Source organism: Mastomys coucha, unplaced genomic scaffold, assembly GCF_008632895.1.
Source record: "Mastomys coucha isolate ucsf_1 unplaced genomic scaffold, UCSF_Mcou_1 pScaffold15, whole genome shotgun sequence".
Taxonomy (NCBI): domain Eukaryota; kingdom Metazoa; phylum Chordata; class Mammalia; order Rodentia; family Muridae; genus Mastomys; species Mastomys coucha.
Window position 1 is genome coordinate 54,902,416 of NW_022196897.1, and position 18,683 is coordinate 54,921,098.

The window sequence follows — 18,683 nt, forward strand, 5'->3', positions numbered from 1 at the left end:
AAACAACTTACATTAAAATATAAACATAGGTATAGGACATATTTATTATATTATCTTGGAAATTAAAACATGCAGTTTTAAAATATCTGTTTACTGATTCATTAAATTTAATACTGAACTCACTCCTCATTACCATAAATAAAAATCTTCATGGCAAATAATACATCTCCATCATCTCCCACAAAGAATCGGCAGCAGCAGCAACAACCCTTGAGAAGATGGACATGACTTACACTTTTGCAAAGTTCTTTAACGCTTTTTGCTTAGTGACGACAGCTGGATTCTCATACATAAATCTGCATTTACTCTGCTGCATTATGCCTCTTGCTCTGAAGTACGTGAAGACAAACACAGCCTCACACAAACACGTATTTAGAAAAGGGGAGTATGTTTAGAAGCTTTTCCAAATACTGTTTGCTACAGTGCCAGAACTTCCCCAGTGGTGATTCTGAAAGGTTAGCTGCAGCGTGGAATCTGAAACAAGAGCTCTGAACTTTCCGTGCTCCATTCCATTAAAGTCTGTTGGTCCTCTCTGCCCTTTGAGCAGATCTTTACCTGGTATGATTTTTAAGCACCATCGAGTTTTATAGATCTTCTAAAGGTTATTTCATTACAGAATATGACTGTTAGACAGTGTAAACAAATCGTAATCATGAATATGGTCCGTCAGCAGTCTCATCGGAAGAGTGTCTCAGTACTGGGGGGCTGTCATACAACAGCAGAGAGAAGTTTGCCCCAATCCCATTTTCATTTGAAAATTCCAATTTATTACCTCCAACAAATATTGTCAGGTTTTAAAGTGCCGTTTGCTACATAGCTGAATCTGATAACAATAGTTTGTCAGCTTTTCTTAGTAAGATAGTTTCCTGTGGGAGGGGGAGGAAGGGTAAAGAGAATCTTAGCTACAATCCACTATGCATGGGGGCTTTCGCTGAAGCCCCTCGCTGTACTTCCCCTGCATACCAAAGGAAAGATCGATCCCCACTTATTACACAGAGTAGTAAATGGGCATTCCTCAAATTGAAATTAATAAAACGAGAAGTGTTCCCTGCCTCATTAGGAACAGTTTTAAATGAAGCTGCCATGACTCTTCACGGGGATGAGGTGTGACTAGGAGTATGGACTGAAACTGCTGCCTTGATTTATGCCAACATTGTGAGATCTACCCACCATGACCTCTGTACCAAGATCAGCATAGAGAAAAAGGCGATACAACTCCGTCTTGGCAGTACTTAAAATGTTATGACATCCAGAATCCTTTCGAAGGGTCACAGGGAACCTCAGAGGCCCATGACCTACCTACACATTATATACCTTGGTTTCAAAATGAAGTGTAAAGAATGCACAAAGGGGATTCTAGAAAATTGATTTGTGTACAGCAAGCAATCACCAGATCAAAGAGACAGTACGCCGAATAAGAAGAAAACCAAACTTGGCTAATTATGTATCAGACAAGGATTCATTCATTCAAGAATATACAAACAACTGTGAAAGTTAAATAACAAAGCGCCAAATCATTCAATCAATAAATGCTTAATGAACTGAATAGATAGTTTTTAAAATAAGAAAATCTAACAGTCAATAAATATCTGAAAAGGTGTTCAACATCCTTGGCCACTAAGAAAATGCTAATTAAAACTCTGAGGTTTTATCTCACCAGAGTCAGAATGGCCATCATTAGGGAAACAACAACACTTATGCACTGGAATGAAAACGTGTACAGTCACCACAGACATCAGGATGCAAGTTTTTGTCTTTCCATTGCTGTGACAAAATACCATGAGCAAGCCAATTTACTAAAAAAGTGTTCAAGCAGGGCAGTGGTGAAGCATGCCTTTAATCCCAGCACCTGGGAGGCAGAGGCAGGCGGATTTCTGAGTTCCAGGCCAGCCTGGTCTACAGAGAGAGTTCCAGGACAGCCAGTGCTACATAGAGAAACCCTGTCTCAAAAAAACAACCAACCAACCAAACAAACAAACAAAAAGTATTTAATTGGGCTTACAGTTTCAGACAGAGTCCATAATGCAGGAACAGCTGAGAGCTCACATCTTGATCACCAATTAAGGGGCAGAGATAGACTAGAAATTGTGGGCTGCTTGAAGTTCATCCCCATGACATACCTCCACCAAAAGGTGGATATGTTTCAGATTTAGTGGGAGAGTTTGAGAACATACCAAAGCCCATTAGCTTCTGTTCCATGGTGATGATTCAGCTGGCTTGGGTATAGCCTGGGGCTCCTCTGAGCTCCCCAGGAAATTACAAGGAACCATGGAGCTTGAGAACCATACTTTACTCCAGTGCTCCTTGGAGTGGGACCATGGTATGACCTATGAAGCCTTGGTCCTTAAACTTCAGGCTCAGAACTTCACTTCTTACTTAGTTAGACCCTGTGACTCAGGTCCCATCTGTGCCAGCACCCTGGGCCTGAAAAAGGGCCCTGGCATTTCCATTTTACCAGGTTTCTGGCCAACCCTGTGGTCTCTGTCCCACATTTGGACAGCCTTTGCTTCTAAGAGAGCAAGAAGTGGGGGCAGGGCACATGGACCTTCTGAGCAAGCCAAAAGCCTTACATCTCACCCTTGTCCTCCTGCAATAAGGGCAAAACCTCAAAACTCTCAAGTAGTTTTGCCTGTTTTTTCAGGAAAAGATGTCCAGTCAAGCAGCTTCCAAGCCAACCTTAGCACAAGTCCCTCAGTCATCAATCATCAAGACCCTTATGAACACTCTATCTGTGGCGTACATAAAGTCACTCCATTTTGGCAACTAAAATCTATAATGCTCCTGAAAATGGATGCCAACTGGATGTTAATTAGATTCACTCCCATTTGTATTTGTTTTCGTTCTTTTTTTTTTTGGTTTTTGTTTTGTTTTGTTGTTTTGGTTTTTTTGTTTTTTAGAGACAGGGTTTCTCTGTGTAGCTCTGGCTGTCCTGGAACTCACTCTGTAGACCAGGCTGGCCTTGAACTTAGAAATCTGCCTGCTTCTGCCTCCCAAGTGCTGGGATTAAAGGCGTGCGCCACCATTGCCCGGCTGTATTTTTTTCAAGAGCAAATTCAATATATCTTATTTCACATTTTCACTAATGCGATTTTTTAAAATCCCATGTTGAAAGCAGCAAAATTCACCTACATTACAAAACAGTAGGGTGGCTAATTTAAAAGATAACAATTCCAAAGCAGTGCCACTGTGTCAAGCTCAAAGCCATGGGATACTGAGCTGAAATGGCCCCGTTGCTGAGGCACTTCGTTAAAGCAGAGAAGAAACCAATCCCTGGCTCATGGTTATGGCAACTGGGAAACATACTTGTCAAAGAAGGCTAAAGTTCATCCTGGGCAACGGTAAAAGCAAACTTTGTGTGTGTGTCTGTGTGTGCCTCTGTGTCTGTAGGCATATATTTACACACATTCACACACACACACACACACACACACACACGGACACACACAGACAGACACAGACAGAAGATAGACAGACAGACACACACACAGACACATACACACACACACACACACACACACACACACACACACACACACACACGATAAAAGTCTTACTATAGTTCTGTCTGGCCTTCAACTCACAGGTTTGCCTGCCTGTATCTCCTGAGTGCTGGGATAAAATGTATGCACCAACCTTGGTCCTTTGTATTACTGGTTTCATAACTGATCAGACATGTAAGGTCAGGATACAGGTGAATCGACTAGTGGTGGTGGTGATGAAATGGCAAATGGCAAGTCATCAATCTATAGGAAGAATGCTTCTAGCTCTAGCAAAATGCCAGCAATCATTAAGAGGGTGACTTCAAAGTTCTAAGAGCCCAGACTGCACAAGCCATTAAAGTGGAGAGAACTGGGCCAATGGCCTGGGCATTAGGGATTGTTAGCTGTCCTGCTACAGTCCCAGGAGTGAAACAACAGTTCAGCAAGGTAAAGAAACACAGTAGGAAGACCTCCCTGTTCTCCAGGTGATTTCCACACCCCTTCCGGTTTCCCTACAGTTAAAATTGTGATAAACAGCTGAGAGATGAAAGGACCTTGCACCACAGCAGCAGCTTGTGAGGAATGCCACTGCTGGAACGCTTTGATCTTTTATTCTTCAAATAAAATAACCAAGTTGTCAATGAAAGCCAATGCATCGGAATCTTTGAGTTTTAGCTGTCTGCCCATGGCTCAATTTAGCTGTATGGAGCGGGTCTTAACCTGCTGGTTGCTGGTAACAACAAAGAAACCTCTGAGGCTTGAACAGGAACTGGATAGACAGGACCAGAAGGTTATTCTTGAGATCGATTTTATTTAACATTTCTAACTCCTAGTGTTTGGAGGAAACACTCCCAGTTTCCATTTCTGGAGAACACTCACACTGCTACCTGTCCAGCTGAGGCAGAGGAACATACGGATGGGTTTGCTTCCAGGACTCTTCTGTACTAGGCAGCACTCCTCAGTGGCTAAGGTACAGAGGAGACCCAGTCTCAAGCAAAGTAACCACATCCAGGAATATAAAAGTAGAAACCACAGAGAAAGCATGGGCTTGGGGGCCACCTCTGAAAGACAACACAGCACTGTAAGCCTGGGCTCTGAGTTAGACCAGAGTTGAACGTAATCCTACTGTGTAATCCTGGACATGAGTTGGCCTCAGACTTTGAGATGCAAAGGGTCCCACTGTCAGAGGGGAAGTGCAATGGGAGATGTATAAGGCATAGGATCAGAGAAGGCTTTTGCATCATGAGCAGGCTGAGGGTTTCAGAGGACGACAGTAGAGAGCCACTCTCTCCAGCATTTTGGGACCACAGAGAGGTTACTCCAGTGAGAGCTGCAGTTGTGCACACAGAGGAAGATGGGCCTCAGAAGGAGAACAGTGTCTCTTACTGAGGTGCTGAGCACGCAAGAGAGAATCAAGACATAACCCAGGAAACCTAAAACCTAGCTGGAGGAAGGCATGTGGAGTGCTGCTGCTCCTACTGTGTTCAAGATGGCATAGTGGCTGCTTTCAGAACACCTTTGCAGAAAGAGGGGCCAGTGTCACTAATGTAAGTTCACACACAGTAGGAACAAATCAGCATGAAAGTTCCAAATGACTGTCTCGGTACACACATCCAAAATGAGGAAAATGGTCTTTAGAGAGTGCCTTGCCCCGGTAAAGGCTTTTTTTTTTAAGGGTCTGAAAGGCTGCCACAGGGGCTCCAGCCTCTCACCTCATGCTCTCATACGAATAAAACATGTTCCCAAAATTACATGTGAACTTCAAACATGGTGCAGGTGAGATAGTAGACAGAGCAGTAGACATCCCCACAAGAGGGCTTTGTGTCTTACAATGCTCTACGCAGAGTAAAATGTTCTACTGTTACCAGGTACAATCTGTGAAAGTTCTTGTGGTTTACATGTGTTCACACAGCCTAGCTCTCTGAAATGAGAGGAGAAGCAAGGCACCAAAAATTCATGAACACCAGGCTTGGGTTTACTGTGCTTATTCATGCAGAAGTTGCAGCCCATAGACAATTTCTGTTTGATTTTCTAGGAACCACCAAGGGGGCGGGTCATCGGTATCATGTGCACAGTCATGTGTTAGCCCTCTGGATCTTAAACTGCTTGGGGCTTCTGACTAGCCCTTGGGAAGATTAATTCATGTTTGAAAACAAGTGATTTATCCTCCCTTACTACCCTGCTTGTGAGGACTGCTTGGAAAACCATCAGTGTTAAAGATCTGGACTTGAACTCCTGCTTCGCTGTCTCTTCAGGATGCTCTCTGTTCTGTCTTGGATTTAAAATGTGTTAGTGCATAGAAAACTGTTAGAGCAGCTATCCCCTCCAACAGCATGCTGGCATGGTTTCAGAGTAGGGGGTGAAACGCTATGTCTTGGCTCGACAGCCTTTGGTGAGCTGGTCTGCCATCATCTCCAATTACCTGAACTATTCACACAACTATCGGCCTCTATTTTTAAAAGCTGCAACCACCTGGCTTCCACTGAGGAAAGCTTCATTAAGAATGCTGCTTCAAATTAAGTTTAATTTTGTCTGTAAGGTCAAAGTGCAATGGAAAGGAGTTCTAGAGAAAATACAATGGTACCCAGAGCTTTGAGGGTCTCAAAGGGCCATTCCCAGTCAAAGTTCTGTTGAGGAAAGAATGACCTACATTCATGAAGGAAGAGTTTCCAGCCATGTTCAGGAACAATGCTCCCAGTGTGGCAGAGGCAACTACTGAGTACAAAATGCTGCGATTCTCCCCTAATCTGGCCACAACAACATGCTAAGTGTGCAAAAGTTCGATGCCTCCCTCCTGGTGCTAGCCCAACAGAAACTTGGACTTACCAACTTAAATGTCAACGTTTTTAAAGCTTTGGGGTCATCTACGATCTTCTGTAAATTAGCAGCCACTATAAAATACAAACACAAAGACACAGTGTCCAAGTTATTTCCAATAACTCTGGATTTTCACATCAATGATTCGGAAAATTTGACTAATGATGCAATAAACTGCAAAATCATTCCTTTCACAGACATTACAAAGTCCATATAAATGACCAAATTACTTTCATACAGATACTCTCTAAAACCATTTACATCATTTCTGTCACCTCCTATCTGTGTGCATCTGGATTAATCACTGTACATCAACCCTGCATTTCCTATAATAAAATTTGAAATTACTTTCTAATGGAAAGTAGAAACGACTGAAACTCCAGAGTCTCAACTGGTTGGTTTCTCTAAAACTCATTATTATGAAAATTATTAGCCAGGAGGGGGCAGTGCGCAAGAGGAGAGGGGCTGTTACAGACTTCTCGGTGAAATGACCAGTCAGCGCGCTGGAACTCTTAGCCTGTAAATCCACTAGGTTCTTGCACCAGCCCACTTATATCAATGTAACAGGATACAGTAGATGACCCTTACAGCTCAGGCAGGATGGCACGCTCTCAGAGCACAGGGATCCGTCTCTATGGTGATGACCACCTTGACCAGCACCTGAGTCAGTGTGTCAGGGTCATGTACGGAGACTGTCAGTGCACAGCTCAGCACTGAGGATCTAGGCTCAGTGTCAGCTGATCCATCAGGGGTCGGCCCTGGTCTCTGTGGAGTTCTGGCACCTGCATCAAGGGGCAGTGCAGACGGTTGGGTTTTCCCAGTTGCTCACCTATCTTGAAGTACTACTTAAGAGTAGAATTAACAAAAAGCAAAGAGGAAGAACACTGAACGCCACCCTGTTCACATCTAGACCTCAAGATCAAACTACTGAGAGTCAAGCTGGAGCCCCTGCAAAGAGGTTGCTCCCAGAACAAAAACTGAGAACAACGAGGGTCTCTGTCATTTTTATGTCATGAGAAAAACTAGTTTCTGGTTCAGCAGCTAGCTGTCATTTCTTTTCTGAATTTTTGAGATCCAAAACTTTGAGAGGACCGTATAATACTTCTGCATGCTATGAGTTTCAAGTAGAAAGCAGAAGGAAATCTACGAAAAATTTGGGTTTGGGGGCTTTTTCTTATGGTTGATTGGAATCAACCTATATATAAAGATTTTCTACAGTTAGTTCATTTTATCTGTTAGCCACAGAGGAGGGCAAAATAAAAATTACAAACTTGATACGGCCTATTTCTCTTTACAAATCACAATTATACGCATATGGTTTCATTTGCTCTCTCACTAGTTCCAGTCTGGACAATCTGAAAGGTTTCATTTTTACCCATGCCCACTCCCCTCTCATCTCCTTCTCTTTTCTTCTTGTGTTAACACAGGCAATTGGCAAGTACAAACCTACTGAGCTTAGCCCCAGCCACCAACACCCATGAGGCTGGCCTTACTAAGCTTCATGAATAGATTCTAGCTAGATATTAAAATCATCAGTAATTTGGGTAGGAAACTCTGGCTCACAGAGTGAGATTTCCAGCTATGAAATACTGTCTACCAAAGAAAGCCACTATTTACTGTGTCAGGACACTCTGACTATACGCAAATTGCAGCGAGGGAAGACAGTGCCTGCCTGCGTTCCTAAGACATAAAAACATTCTAATAGCCCCACTGACTTGGGCTGATTTCACGAGTGGCTGTAAAGTCTTCACATGAATTTTAGTCCTTTCATTAGGCTCCCCTGGCTAATGTGGGTGATTTACTGCCTTGTTCTGGGTCATCTATTTCTGGGTTGCTCTCTAATGTTCAGCCAAAAGCACCACTCTGTCTTGCACTAATTCACAGCCCTCTGGTGTACAAACATGTGAAGAAGGGCCAACTTCTAGGGAAGTGCCTAGCAGCTTGTATCTGGACTTAAAAGCCGGCATGGCTGCTGGCACTTTAAACAATCACCCCAGGACCCAGGCTCCCCAAGTGTGAGTCCCCTACCTCTGGGACATTAGAAATTCAAATTCTGTCTTCAGCTCAGAGCAAAAATAGCAAAGCTGGCCACTTACCTGATTACTTAACCCAGCTGCTAGGCTTATTTTCAATTTAGTTGATTCTAATTTGTTGTAAAGTGCTATAAAACACTTTCATTTAACTGACATCACAGAAAATTCAGGGTGATGCTAATCTTTCTTCCAGCAGCAATACTCATTAAAAAGATGGGTGTCACTGTTTTCTCCCTTCTCCTGACTGTGCACCTGGATTTCAAAAATAAAAACGCTCCTTACCTGGAACGTGAGCAGAGAAGGAACCGCTGGGAAGGGCTGCCTGTGACTCTGGAGAACACTAAACCTGCTGTTGTAAGAGACGCCATCGTTTGGAAATACTGGCTTCTGAAGCCCAGTTCCTCAGTGGCCAAGAACTAAACTTCACTAAACTAAGACTTCCTCAGCTAAAATGCAGGGCTTTGGCTTTGGTGCACACTCTTCTGTCTTTTGAGCTTGCCTCCCCAGCACTCCTGGACCACTGAGCTCAATCCTAAGAGCTTCTCTCTTTGGAGAAACGGGCACATACTAAGGCCCACATGATGGTACCTCTTAAGTCTCCTTTGTTGTTGTCCTTTGCTTCATACTTTAGGCTTGGAGGTCCTGATTCAGGGCTAAGTTTGTATATACACGTCTTTTTAATAACATGCCACAAGCTATCGCAAGCACCTTGAGTTATGGAACGGTAATAACATTATTAATAGCTCCCACGGAAGCCATGCTATTACCTTCCTGGGTCTAAACAGAGAAGGAAAAAAAACTGTCAAGGCAATCAGTCAGTGTGCGCATGGCCAGTACGCACTTCTTTGACAAGTGAAGCCAGACCTTCCCCAGACAGTCTGAGTCTCCAAATTTTCATAGTTACAGAAGTAACAATGACTTAAGGATTATTTATAGCCTGTGATTACATTCCGAGCAATTAGTCCAAAGGTGCACTTCTCTCCCAGGACACCGGTTTATTTCATAACCATCTCATACAATGCTGATGCTCCTGTGATGGTGAGCTAATTTAATATGACCTAGTATCGAGCAAAAGCTTACTGAGTCTGACAGTGACCATAGTGCAACAAGTAAGATTTTGGAACAAGAGGCAAAGTGATGATTTCAGTCTGATGATTTATTCAAGAGACATCCTGCATCTCTGATCTCACACTGAGCAGATGTGGAAAAGCAGCAAGACATGCCAAAGGCAGCCAGATAACCCCAGCTCCAAGGGGGAAGGGAGGAGAGATGAAGGTGTGTCAGACCTGTGCCACTCTAAATCTTATGTGAGAACAATGGCCAGGTCTGCATTTCAGATCTGCATGGAGTCTGAGACTTTCCTGAGTACTTTCCCTGCATCTCCAGGTTCCTGACTTCACGGAGTGATGCACAAGAAGTACAGGGTGTACACATCGGAATTCCCTGGCTAGAACATCTGGGTTCAAATCCTGCCCCTTGCTTGAAGCTGGTGACCTCTCTGAACTGGAGTAAGCCCTTTCTGCCTCTGTATGCTTGAGTGCTTCTGGGAATTCACCATGCAAAAACATTCATGCTTGTGCTCCAGGCAGCTGCAGTACCTAACAGTCTTCTCTTCAGTCTTTATTGCTCAAAGTGTCTTTTGTTTTTTACACTCATTATTTATGTGAGAGCCTGGGTCACAATGGGGATGTGCTGCTTCCTTCGACATTGCCATGTCCACAGAGTCTAGATACTGACTGAGGTCTACTTATCTACTTCTTTAGCTATTTCCTCTTCTGAATCTTGCCAGGAATGGTTCCCTAACTCCATTCTCCTCCAGCCATGTCTTTACCACCGGCTCTTGCTCTAATCACCCGCCTAAGTCTAATGTCCTTGCTAGACTGACGTTTCTTGTATCCTACAAGTTTATCTGTTCACAGAGAGCATGGTGAGTTCTCACCGGCACCACTGTTGCAGCCCTACATGAGACTGTGGTCATCTCTGTTCACCATCTACATGAGAGCTTATGGCCTCTCTCGGCTTCCAGCCTTGGCCCTGGAAGCCAGCCTCTGCCAGTAGTCAGCTACAACTGTTATCATGTACCAGTTGGTGCCACTTTTATGTCTGAAATCCTTTTATGGCTTTCTAGATCAAGATACGGCCCCTACAAAGTCTATCCAGCCCTTGAGACCAAGCCCCAGTTCTACCCCTGGCCTGATCTCCCACTGATCTCTGGGCCTTCTCTAGTCACAACAGCCTCCATACTGACTTCAATCATTCAGAGCAGGCTCCTACTATGAACCCCTGAACCTGCTGCTGCCTCTCCCCAAGGAAAAGCCCTCCTCCAGGGCTGCCTCTCTCTCTTCCCGTTTCTCCACAAATCCCCGTGGCTGAGCTATCATACCCATTCAGAGAAACAGCCTTATTTTCTATCTCTTTACCCAGGATCTTTTTCTTTCCATGTCACTTATCAACTCCACACATGCTAAGTATTTATGGATTGTTATTTTGGGGTGTATATAACCTCATGTATGAGCTGAAACATCAGAATGAATTTTTTAAAAGGTAATGTCGTGCTCCCTGCAATTTTTCCAATGCATGGGAGTGAAGGCTAATCCGTGTTGAGCACATGAAAATAACATGTGGATCTCTGAGATCGCTGCACTTGGTACAATACAGACATGTAGATCTCGGAGGTCTTACCTCTTAGCTGCACTTAGTGAGTACAATGCGGACATGTGCACCTTCAAGGTCTTAGCTCTTCACTGTACTTAGTAAGTACAATGCAGACTCTCTCTCTTGAATCGTGCACATGAACACTTACATTGTCATTTTGGAGCGATACAAGACTGAATAAGCCCAGGCTAAGAACTTCTGATGGAAGAATTATTCTTATTTTAGAAGAATTTCTACAAGTATGTCTCCATAATCCCAATTGTTTCTCAAAACAAATGAAAATGAATGAACTTTTGGCTCATCTCAAATGAGTATCAGGTATCACACACTAATCTATGTTTTTCAAGACTAGCCATTTTTCCTTCAGTTTTTTTTTTCCAGAGATGAGACTTCACTTCTCCCCCTAATGAGGTAAAATACAGCTTAGAGCAGAGATGCTAGCCCAGAACTCCCTGTCGGTCAGGTGAGCCTGTAACAAGTACCCTGCCAATGTTCTCTTGAAATCTGTCTGATCAATTCCAGCTCAGAATGAAAGACAGGGTCTCTGTTGGGTCTCCACAGTCTACTTGAGCAGTCTGCTCCATCTCCCCTCACCCTCTGCAGTGAAGAGGAGAGAATGAAGACAGAAGCAGTTGTTCTCCCATGCTCTGGGGCTACTGTTAGCAAATAACTCTGAACTTAAGTCTCTCTTTGAGAGTTCCCTGAGGCCAGAGGGCTGCCTCAGCCCAGGTCAGGGCTCTTCTCCAAACCTCCTTGCATCCAGTGTCTGGTCATGAAAGTAAGAAGGCCCCATGGCTTCAAGGCTAGATGACCCTTCTCTACTTGAAAGCTCTCTTTGATGAGGAACAACTTGATTCTTCCACATTCTGATTGCTTAATTCCTCAATAGATGTTTATTTTGGAAACACCCATCCCAAACCTTCCTGGATACAAATCTACACCTCTCACTTTCTTTCTGGGAACAACTTCAGGCTCTGCTCATGAGTGGACCCTAGAAGGAACCTCCCATTACAGAATTCTGAGACAATGCAAAAATGAGGAAAGAAATGTTGGAGGAAAATCAGAAATGGCCACATTAAATACCTTTCTTAGTATTTTCAGTCAGTTAAAATCCTGGTGAGGATTCTAGGATTTTTCATGTACTACAAGCATGACCTTATAGGAGAACCAAATCTCATACTTGAGTACACAGAGTGATATACACAGAAGAGTGGAATTTATGGGAGATAAAAGCAACGGGGACATACACCTAATTCTCCCTAAGATGGAAGTAAATTCCTGTTAGTATAATTTGAACAGGGTGTGAAAATCTGAACTCATTTGACACTGCAAAACTGTGTTATTGAATATGTTACATGTTATCTGTCCTTTAAAATACAACTTCAAGATTGGAATTTTGATGCTGAATTTTGCTTAATATGTTGAAGGTACAATGTTACAAACTGGCTGACAACGTGGTAATGAAAGTGTCTAATAACCATTTATGTTATTATTGCTCATTTGCAGAATGATGAAATGGTATAATCAATACATTTGAAGCCTTATTTTGCTAATGGTGGTGATGACCAGTAAATATACTTACAGTTAAATTCTTCTACAAAGTAAAGATGAAGAAAAAGTAACAAACAAACAAACAAACAAGCATTCATCTGAGACAATGGCAAAAACCCATTCACTTGCTTGGAGAAACAAAGGGGGTCTTCTTGGGAGATACACATAGTAAGTCAGCCTTTACCTCCTAGAATAGGAAGAATTTTATAGGTATATTAGCCTGGGCCTTCAGCCTTAGAAGTGAAGCTTTATGTGTATACTTCCCAGAGACTGAACCACCAGCCAAAGAACAAGCGTGAGCTGCGCCTACTCCCTTATGCCTCCCCCGCACATTGGAGCAGGGCTGCAGCTTGGTCTTCATTCCCACAGCTGGCGCAGGGTTGGGCAGAGGTTCTCTGAGTCTGCTGTCTCCCTGTGGATCCTGTATCCCTAACTGGGCTGCCTTGTGTGGCCTCAGTGGAAGAGGATGCACCTAGTCCTGCAGTAATCTGATGTGTCAGGGCGGGGTGATACCCAAGGGGTATCTCTCTTCACAGAAGAGAAGGGAAGGGGATAGAGGGAAAGGGCTAAGTGAGTTGGGGCCCAGGAGGAGAGGGCGGCTGCAATAGGGATGTAAAGTGAATAAATGAAGTAATGAAAAAAAAAAAGTAGATGGGCAAAGGCTAAGACTTTAAAGGCCATGGCCCCACTGGAAGAACTACAGTGCTCTATCTAGAATGGGATTTGCTATAGATAAGTGAGTTTCGATTGTCTTTGCTAAGATACCAGTGGTGTTTCTTCATAGAATGGCACATGTAACACCTTCCTCTGGCTCCTAGTGAAGGGGGCAATATATCTACACTAGTACAGAAAAAACACATTCCTCTGCCCTTCAGAATTTCCCCATCATCAGCTGGCTGCAGAAACCTCAGTTCTCTTACACTACAAATTTTCAATGTGCAGGTCATGAATTTGAGTAGAATTAAACAGAGAAGACAGGGAGAAGGGATACCACACAGGGATCTATCTAAATTTGATTTCTAGAGGCACAGAGAAAAGCTTTCCCAGCTCTCTGATGTCAACAGAAAGTGCTTATTTAATTATGCTAGATGGCCAGATTCTGAGATGGGAGTTTGACACCATGAACATATTTCTGGGAATGCTTACGGGGCTACGAATGCATCAGGCATAAAGGGAGATGAATTAAAATGAACTTAAATGACACATATGTAAAAAATAGTATAGTAAAACTTACTTTGTATATTAACAAGTAATAAAATTAGCACACATGCATGTGGCATGCACATACACACTAGCTATAAATGGAAATCTCTCACAGTCACTGAGAGGGAAGACTTCTAGGCAAATGCTACTCATTTAAACAAGAGAAACTGCTGTCCAATCTAGTCTATCCATAAGGTCAAATAATGAATTATCCCTTTCGACATATATTAAAAAATCGCTTGATTAAAAACAAACCAAATGATCTTAAAGAGTTGTAGAGGGAGGGGTATGGGATAGGAAGGGGGCTTTTGGAGGAGAAACCAGGAAAAGGGATACCATGAAATGTAAGTAAAGAAAATATCTAATAAAAAACAACAACAAAAGAGTTGTCTTTACGACCTTGTCAAATCCTTTGAGCTACAGAAAGGCACCCAGCGACATATGTGTGTCACAGGAAAATGGAAAGCAGTGCTAAACTTCAGGGACTTTTATCTTTATTCTCATTTTATCCTGATGTGTTTTACAGGGAGGATTTTCCACACACAGCTTGAGCTCAGTCTTCTGACTTCTGGACCAGGAAAAGCTTTGGATAAGTTAAAATTAATGAGACAGCAAATGCACTACTGTGAGGAATGCTACCCAGCTTCCAGGTGATGCAGCAGACTGAAGCAATGCCATCTGCTGCCCAGACAAAGCCCAGGGAAATCCGGGGACTCTGTGCGTAGTATGTGGCCACAGCCTTCTAGACAGCAGACATCTTACACTGTGGTCAGCCCCCTAGCAAAGGGCTCGGCCTCTGTTGAACGTGTGCCTCTGCCTCTAGGAGGATGTCCACTTCATCTTCATGTTATGGGGGACTGGCTTCTTCCTTTGCCATCTATTCCAAAGCCTCTGAAGTATACTTAACAGACAGTGTAAAATACAGAGGAACACTGAGTTCACTTTAAAAAAAAATTTGCTTATGCATCTGAGTGTTAGTCTGTGTGCCATGCCCACACTTAATGCCAATATAGATCGAAAGAGGGCATCAGATGTCCTATAACTGGAGTTCTGGACAGTTGTGAGGCACCATGTGAGTGCTGCCAACTGAACTCAGGTTCTGCAAGAGCAGCCAGGACTCTTAACTCTTGAGCCGTCTTTCCAGCCTCTAAATTCACTTTTATAATAATAAACAAATCCAATTAAAGAGTTAACAAAGAACTTGAACTTATGCTATGACATAAACTAATAAATAATCTGAAACTTAACCCTAATCTAATATTCAGTAAGAGACTTCCTCATATCTTAGACTATTGAAGCTCATGGCTAGTTGCCAAGCCTTTGTTACAGGTCTGTCCAGAGGCATTGTGGAATATGTACCAAAATGTAAGTCAGTCATGACTCTCTTCACCAAGTGTCTTGCCACAAAAATAAACAAAGAAAAGGCAGGGTGGGGTTGAAAGAGCCCAAAGACATACACCATGTGCTTAATCATATAGTTGGCAGATGCTGGGTCATAAGCCAGTACATGGCTCATCCCTTGATTAGTGCTTCCCTTTTCCCGCAAACCATAGCCCCTCCTACCCCTAATATCCTTCAATCACATTTTAATCCTGTAGTATATGAATAAGTGGATTGGCCATGCTCTGTGGGATCCCTAACGTGGTGATAAAGCAGTGGGGTATTTTTGCACAGACTTTCCCATCACAGCTAGAAGAGGAGATAGAGAGAAGACCTACAGACTATGAAAGAGAAATGTATGTAAGTATCTGCATCTGCCTCAGTCAGCTGCTGGTAGAGTCTCTCAGAGGACAACCAGGCTAGGCTTCTGTCTGCAAGAGCAACATGGCATCAGTAATAGTGTCCGAGTTTGGTGTCTGTGCATGGGATGGATCCTAAGTTGGGTTGGTCTCTCAATGGCCTTTCCTTTGGTCTCTGCTCCATTTTTGTCCCTGCATTTCCTTTAAACAGGAACAATTCTGGGTCAAGAATTTTGAAGATGGGTAGGTGGCCCCATGCCTCAAATGGAGGTCATGTCTATCTACTGGAGGTGGTCTCTTTAGATTCTATCTCTCCACTGTTGGAGATTTCCAGATACTTACAGCCAACCATTGGACTGAAGTCAGAGATCCCCATGGAAGAGTTATGGAAAGAACTGAAGGAGCTGAAGTGGATTGCAACCCCATAGGAAGAGCAACAGTATCAACTGACCTGGACCCCTCAGAGCTCCCAGGGACTAAGCCACCAACCAAAGAGTATACACGATCTGGTCTGTGCCCCACTCCCACTACATATGTAGCAGAGGATTGCCTTGTCTAGCCTCAGAGGGAAAAGACACACTTAATCCTGTAGAAACTTGATGCCCCAGGGAAGGGGGATGAGGTGAGAGTGAGAGGGTGGATGGGGGAGTGCCCTCTCAGAAGCAAAGGGGAGGGGGAAAGAACTCCTGGAGGGGAGAGCAGAAAGGAATGTAAATAAAAAAAAATAACTAATAATAATTAAAAAAAAAAGAGGACTGGAATACAGAGATCAACAACCTCACAGAGAAGCTGCTTTTTTCAGTACCATTTCAACTTAATCTCTGTCTTATACTCTTACCATTTGAAACAAATTGTTTTTAATTTGTTACAGGAATATAACCTGGGGTGGCTATGGTGGTGTACTTTGTTCAACCTGCTTGAATTTTATCTAATAATGTGTGAGAGATAATTGAGCTGAATAAAGGACTCCCTTCCATCATGGGACTAAATCACACCCCTATCCAGAGGCCTTGCTGCAAACACAAAGGGGATTCTGGCAGAGAGTAGCCAACGCTATTAGGGTGACACAGAGAGAAACAGCTACTGCTAATGCCCCTGCCTGAAATCTGTTGTAGCAGTAGGTGTAGTGGGTTAGTCCCAAGTGCAGGGACTGAAACTATTAGATCACCCATTGGTGGAACTGTGTAATTGGAGGTCAAGAAACAAACCGCAGAAATTAAAACCGTCCCAGTTCTTACACAGAACACAGAGGAAGGGTCTTGACAAGGTTACTTGTGCTGGTTGTATGGCCTAAATAATTGACTGTTTATTTTCTTAATTAATAATCCTCATTTAAATTTTTGATATCAATTTAAATTTTTTAAAGTTCGCATGCAATTATAAAAAAAAAAAAACAAGCACTAAGAATGCTTCCTATAAAAGGTATTCTATGATCTGCATGAGTGTCGAGCTCAGCTACCCATTCTAGGAACTACACCTATTATCCTGGGTTCCTCAAAACCCAGGGTATGCAAACCTGCTGAGAAGCCTCCACATCTCCTTCAAGAGACCACAGCCACTTCTTGCTCCAGAAGGGACCAAGAGCAGCCGCTGAAGGAGTGTCTGCATGGCAGTGTCCCAGGGCTGCCTGCTCAACCTGTACTTCCCAAATGCCCTAGTTTGGATGATAAATTGGTGTGGTCAACCTACTGACAAGAGGAGCCAGACTGGGGATCCTCGACAGCACACCCATCTGTCCTCTCCGTTATCGGTCAGCACCCAGCTTCTGCCAGGCACCAGTGGGCACCAGCTGAATGTAAAGATGAAAGACTCCCCAGGCAGTGCATGGTGACCAGGGGGAAAGGCTTCTTCAGGAAGCTGCAATCTCCGCTACAGAGATGGAGATGAGCAGGGTGGTGTTCTACAAGCCTGTAGCTGTGGGCTTCTGGTTTCCCTAAGTGTTCTCTATCCCCACGTTATCACCAGACGCAGAGAAAACTGCCCTCTCAGACGGGCAAAGTCTGAGGGAGCACAAGAAAGGGGGCGGAATGATCTGATGGGCTCTTCAGTGGCACACTATAGGCATCAGGCATCTAGCTCTCAGAAGGTGTAAGTAAGTAATGTTGGTAGAAATGAAGATAAACTCAGCGGTGCATTTTACTAGTATTTTACTATTTAAGCTCTTTCGGGTCTGTAATTAAATATGAGATAGAAGAGTGAATTTTATAAGAGACGAACTTAAGTGGAGACTGACTTATTTTAATGTTTTGTAGAAGTCAGAGGTGGATCATGTCTTTATTCCTTAAATCTGGTTTATCCTATAGAAGCTCAGACATCCCAGTGAAGCTGCAGGAGGTGGTACTCACTGGTAGAAGACAAACCCATGAATCCTGACAACACATGCTTGGCCATGTGCACTGTGAGATCTGAGCTAAGTTCTCCTGTCTTTTTTGACTGCTCCTTGCCAAGCCTTAAAACTTAGATATTTCTGGATCTTAATCACTACTATGTTTTAACTATCTGAAGTCTCAGGAGGACAGGCAGCAGTATTTACTTAAGACCTTCAGATTGTATAATGAGAAAGTTGCTCTGTAGTGGACCACAGAGCACTAGGTGCCTTTGAGTTGGGGGCTGAGATTCCACAGCTGAAGGGAACGGAACAGTGTGGGGCTGCATATGGGAAGTTCAAGTTGCTGCCTGTTGAGATGCTTACCCTCTTTCTAAAGTAGGTATACGTCACAATATACATACTATGATCATTCAACTATTGAGCAAATGCATACAAAGTGTGTTGTCAGGAGTTGGCGTTTATGCTGGATATGGGGAGATATAAACACAAGCAGTGGAAACTGCAAAATTAATAAATTATTAAAGCACACTTCCATGGACACAAAGGGAGAAGTGCAAAGAACGACCATCGTCAGTCGAGAGAAAAACTTCCTTGTTTGGCTCTCGGTGAGACTCTAAGGAGAGTTAGCCATCAGTCCTGAAAGATGAGTGGGAATTTACTAGAAGAATGAAGTAGGAGAAGAGGACCACAAGAACTCCAAAGCTGATAGCAAACTCATGTCCTAGCTTCTGGAGAAGCCCACTGTTCCTAGAAGCTTGAAATTTAGCAAGGGAGCTTGGCTTTCAAGTGACTCCCCCCAGATGACAGGTTAGCTTTAGCGAAAAAAATCCATTACAACTCTGGGCAATGAAGGCACAAAAATGAACAGTTCCCCATT

General features: G+C 43.4%; 1 protein-coding gene across 1 annotated transcript in view; it reads right to left on the reverse strand.

The window, feature by feature from the left end:
• Positions 1-18,683, reverse strand: part of Stk39 (serine/threonine kinase 39) — a 262,879-nt gene that overhangs the window by 4,784 nt on the left and 239,412 nt on the right. The window contains exon 17 of the mRNA XM_031370500.1: positions 6,306-6,370. Coding sequence (XP_031226360.1) covers positions 6,306-6,370 — 65 coding nt within the window. The remainder of the gene's footprint in view (positions 1-6,305; positions 6,371-18,683) is intronic.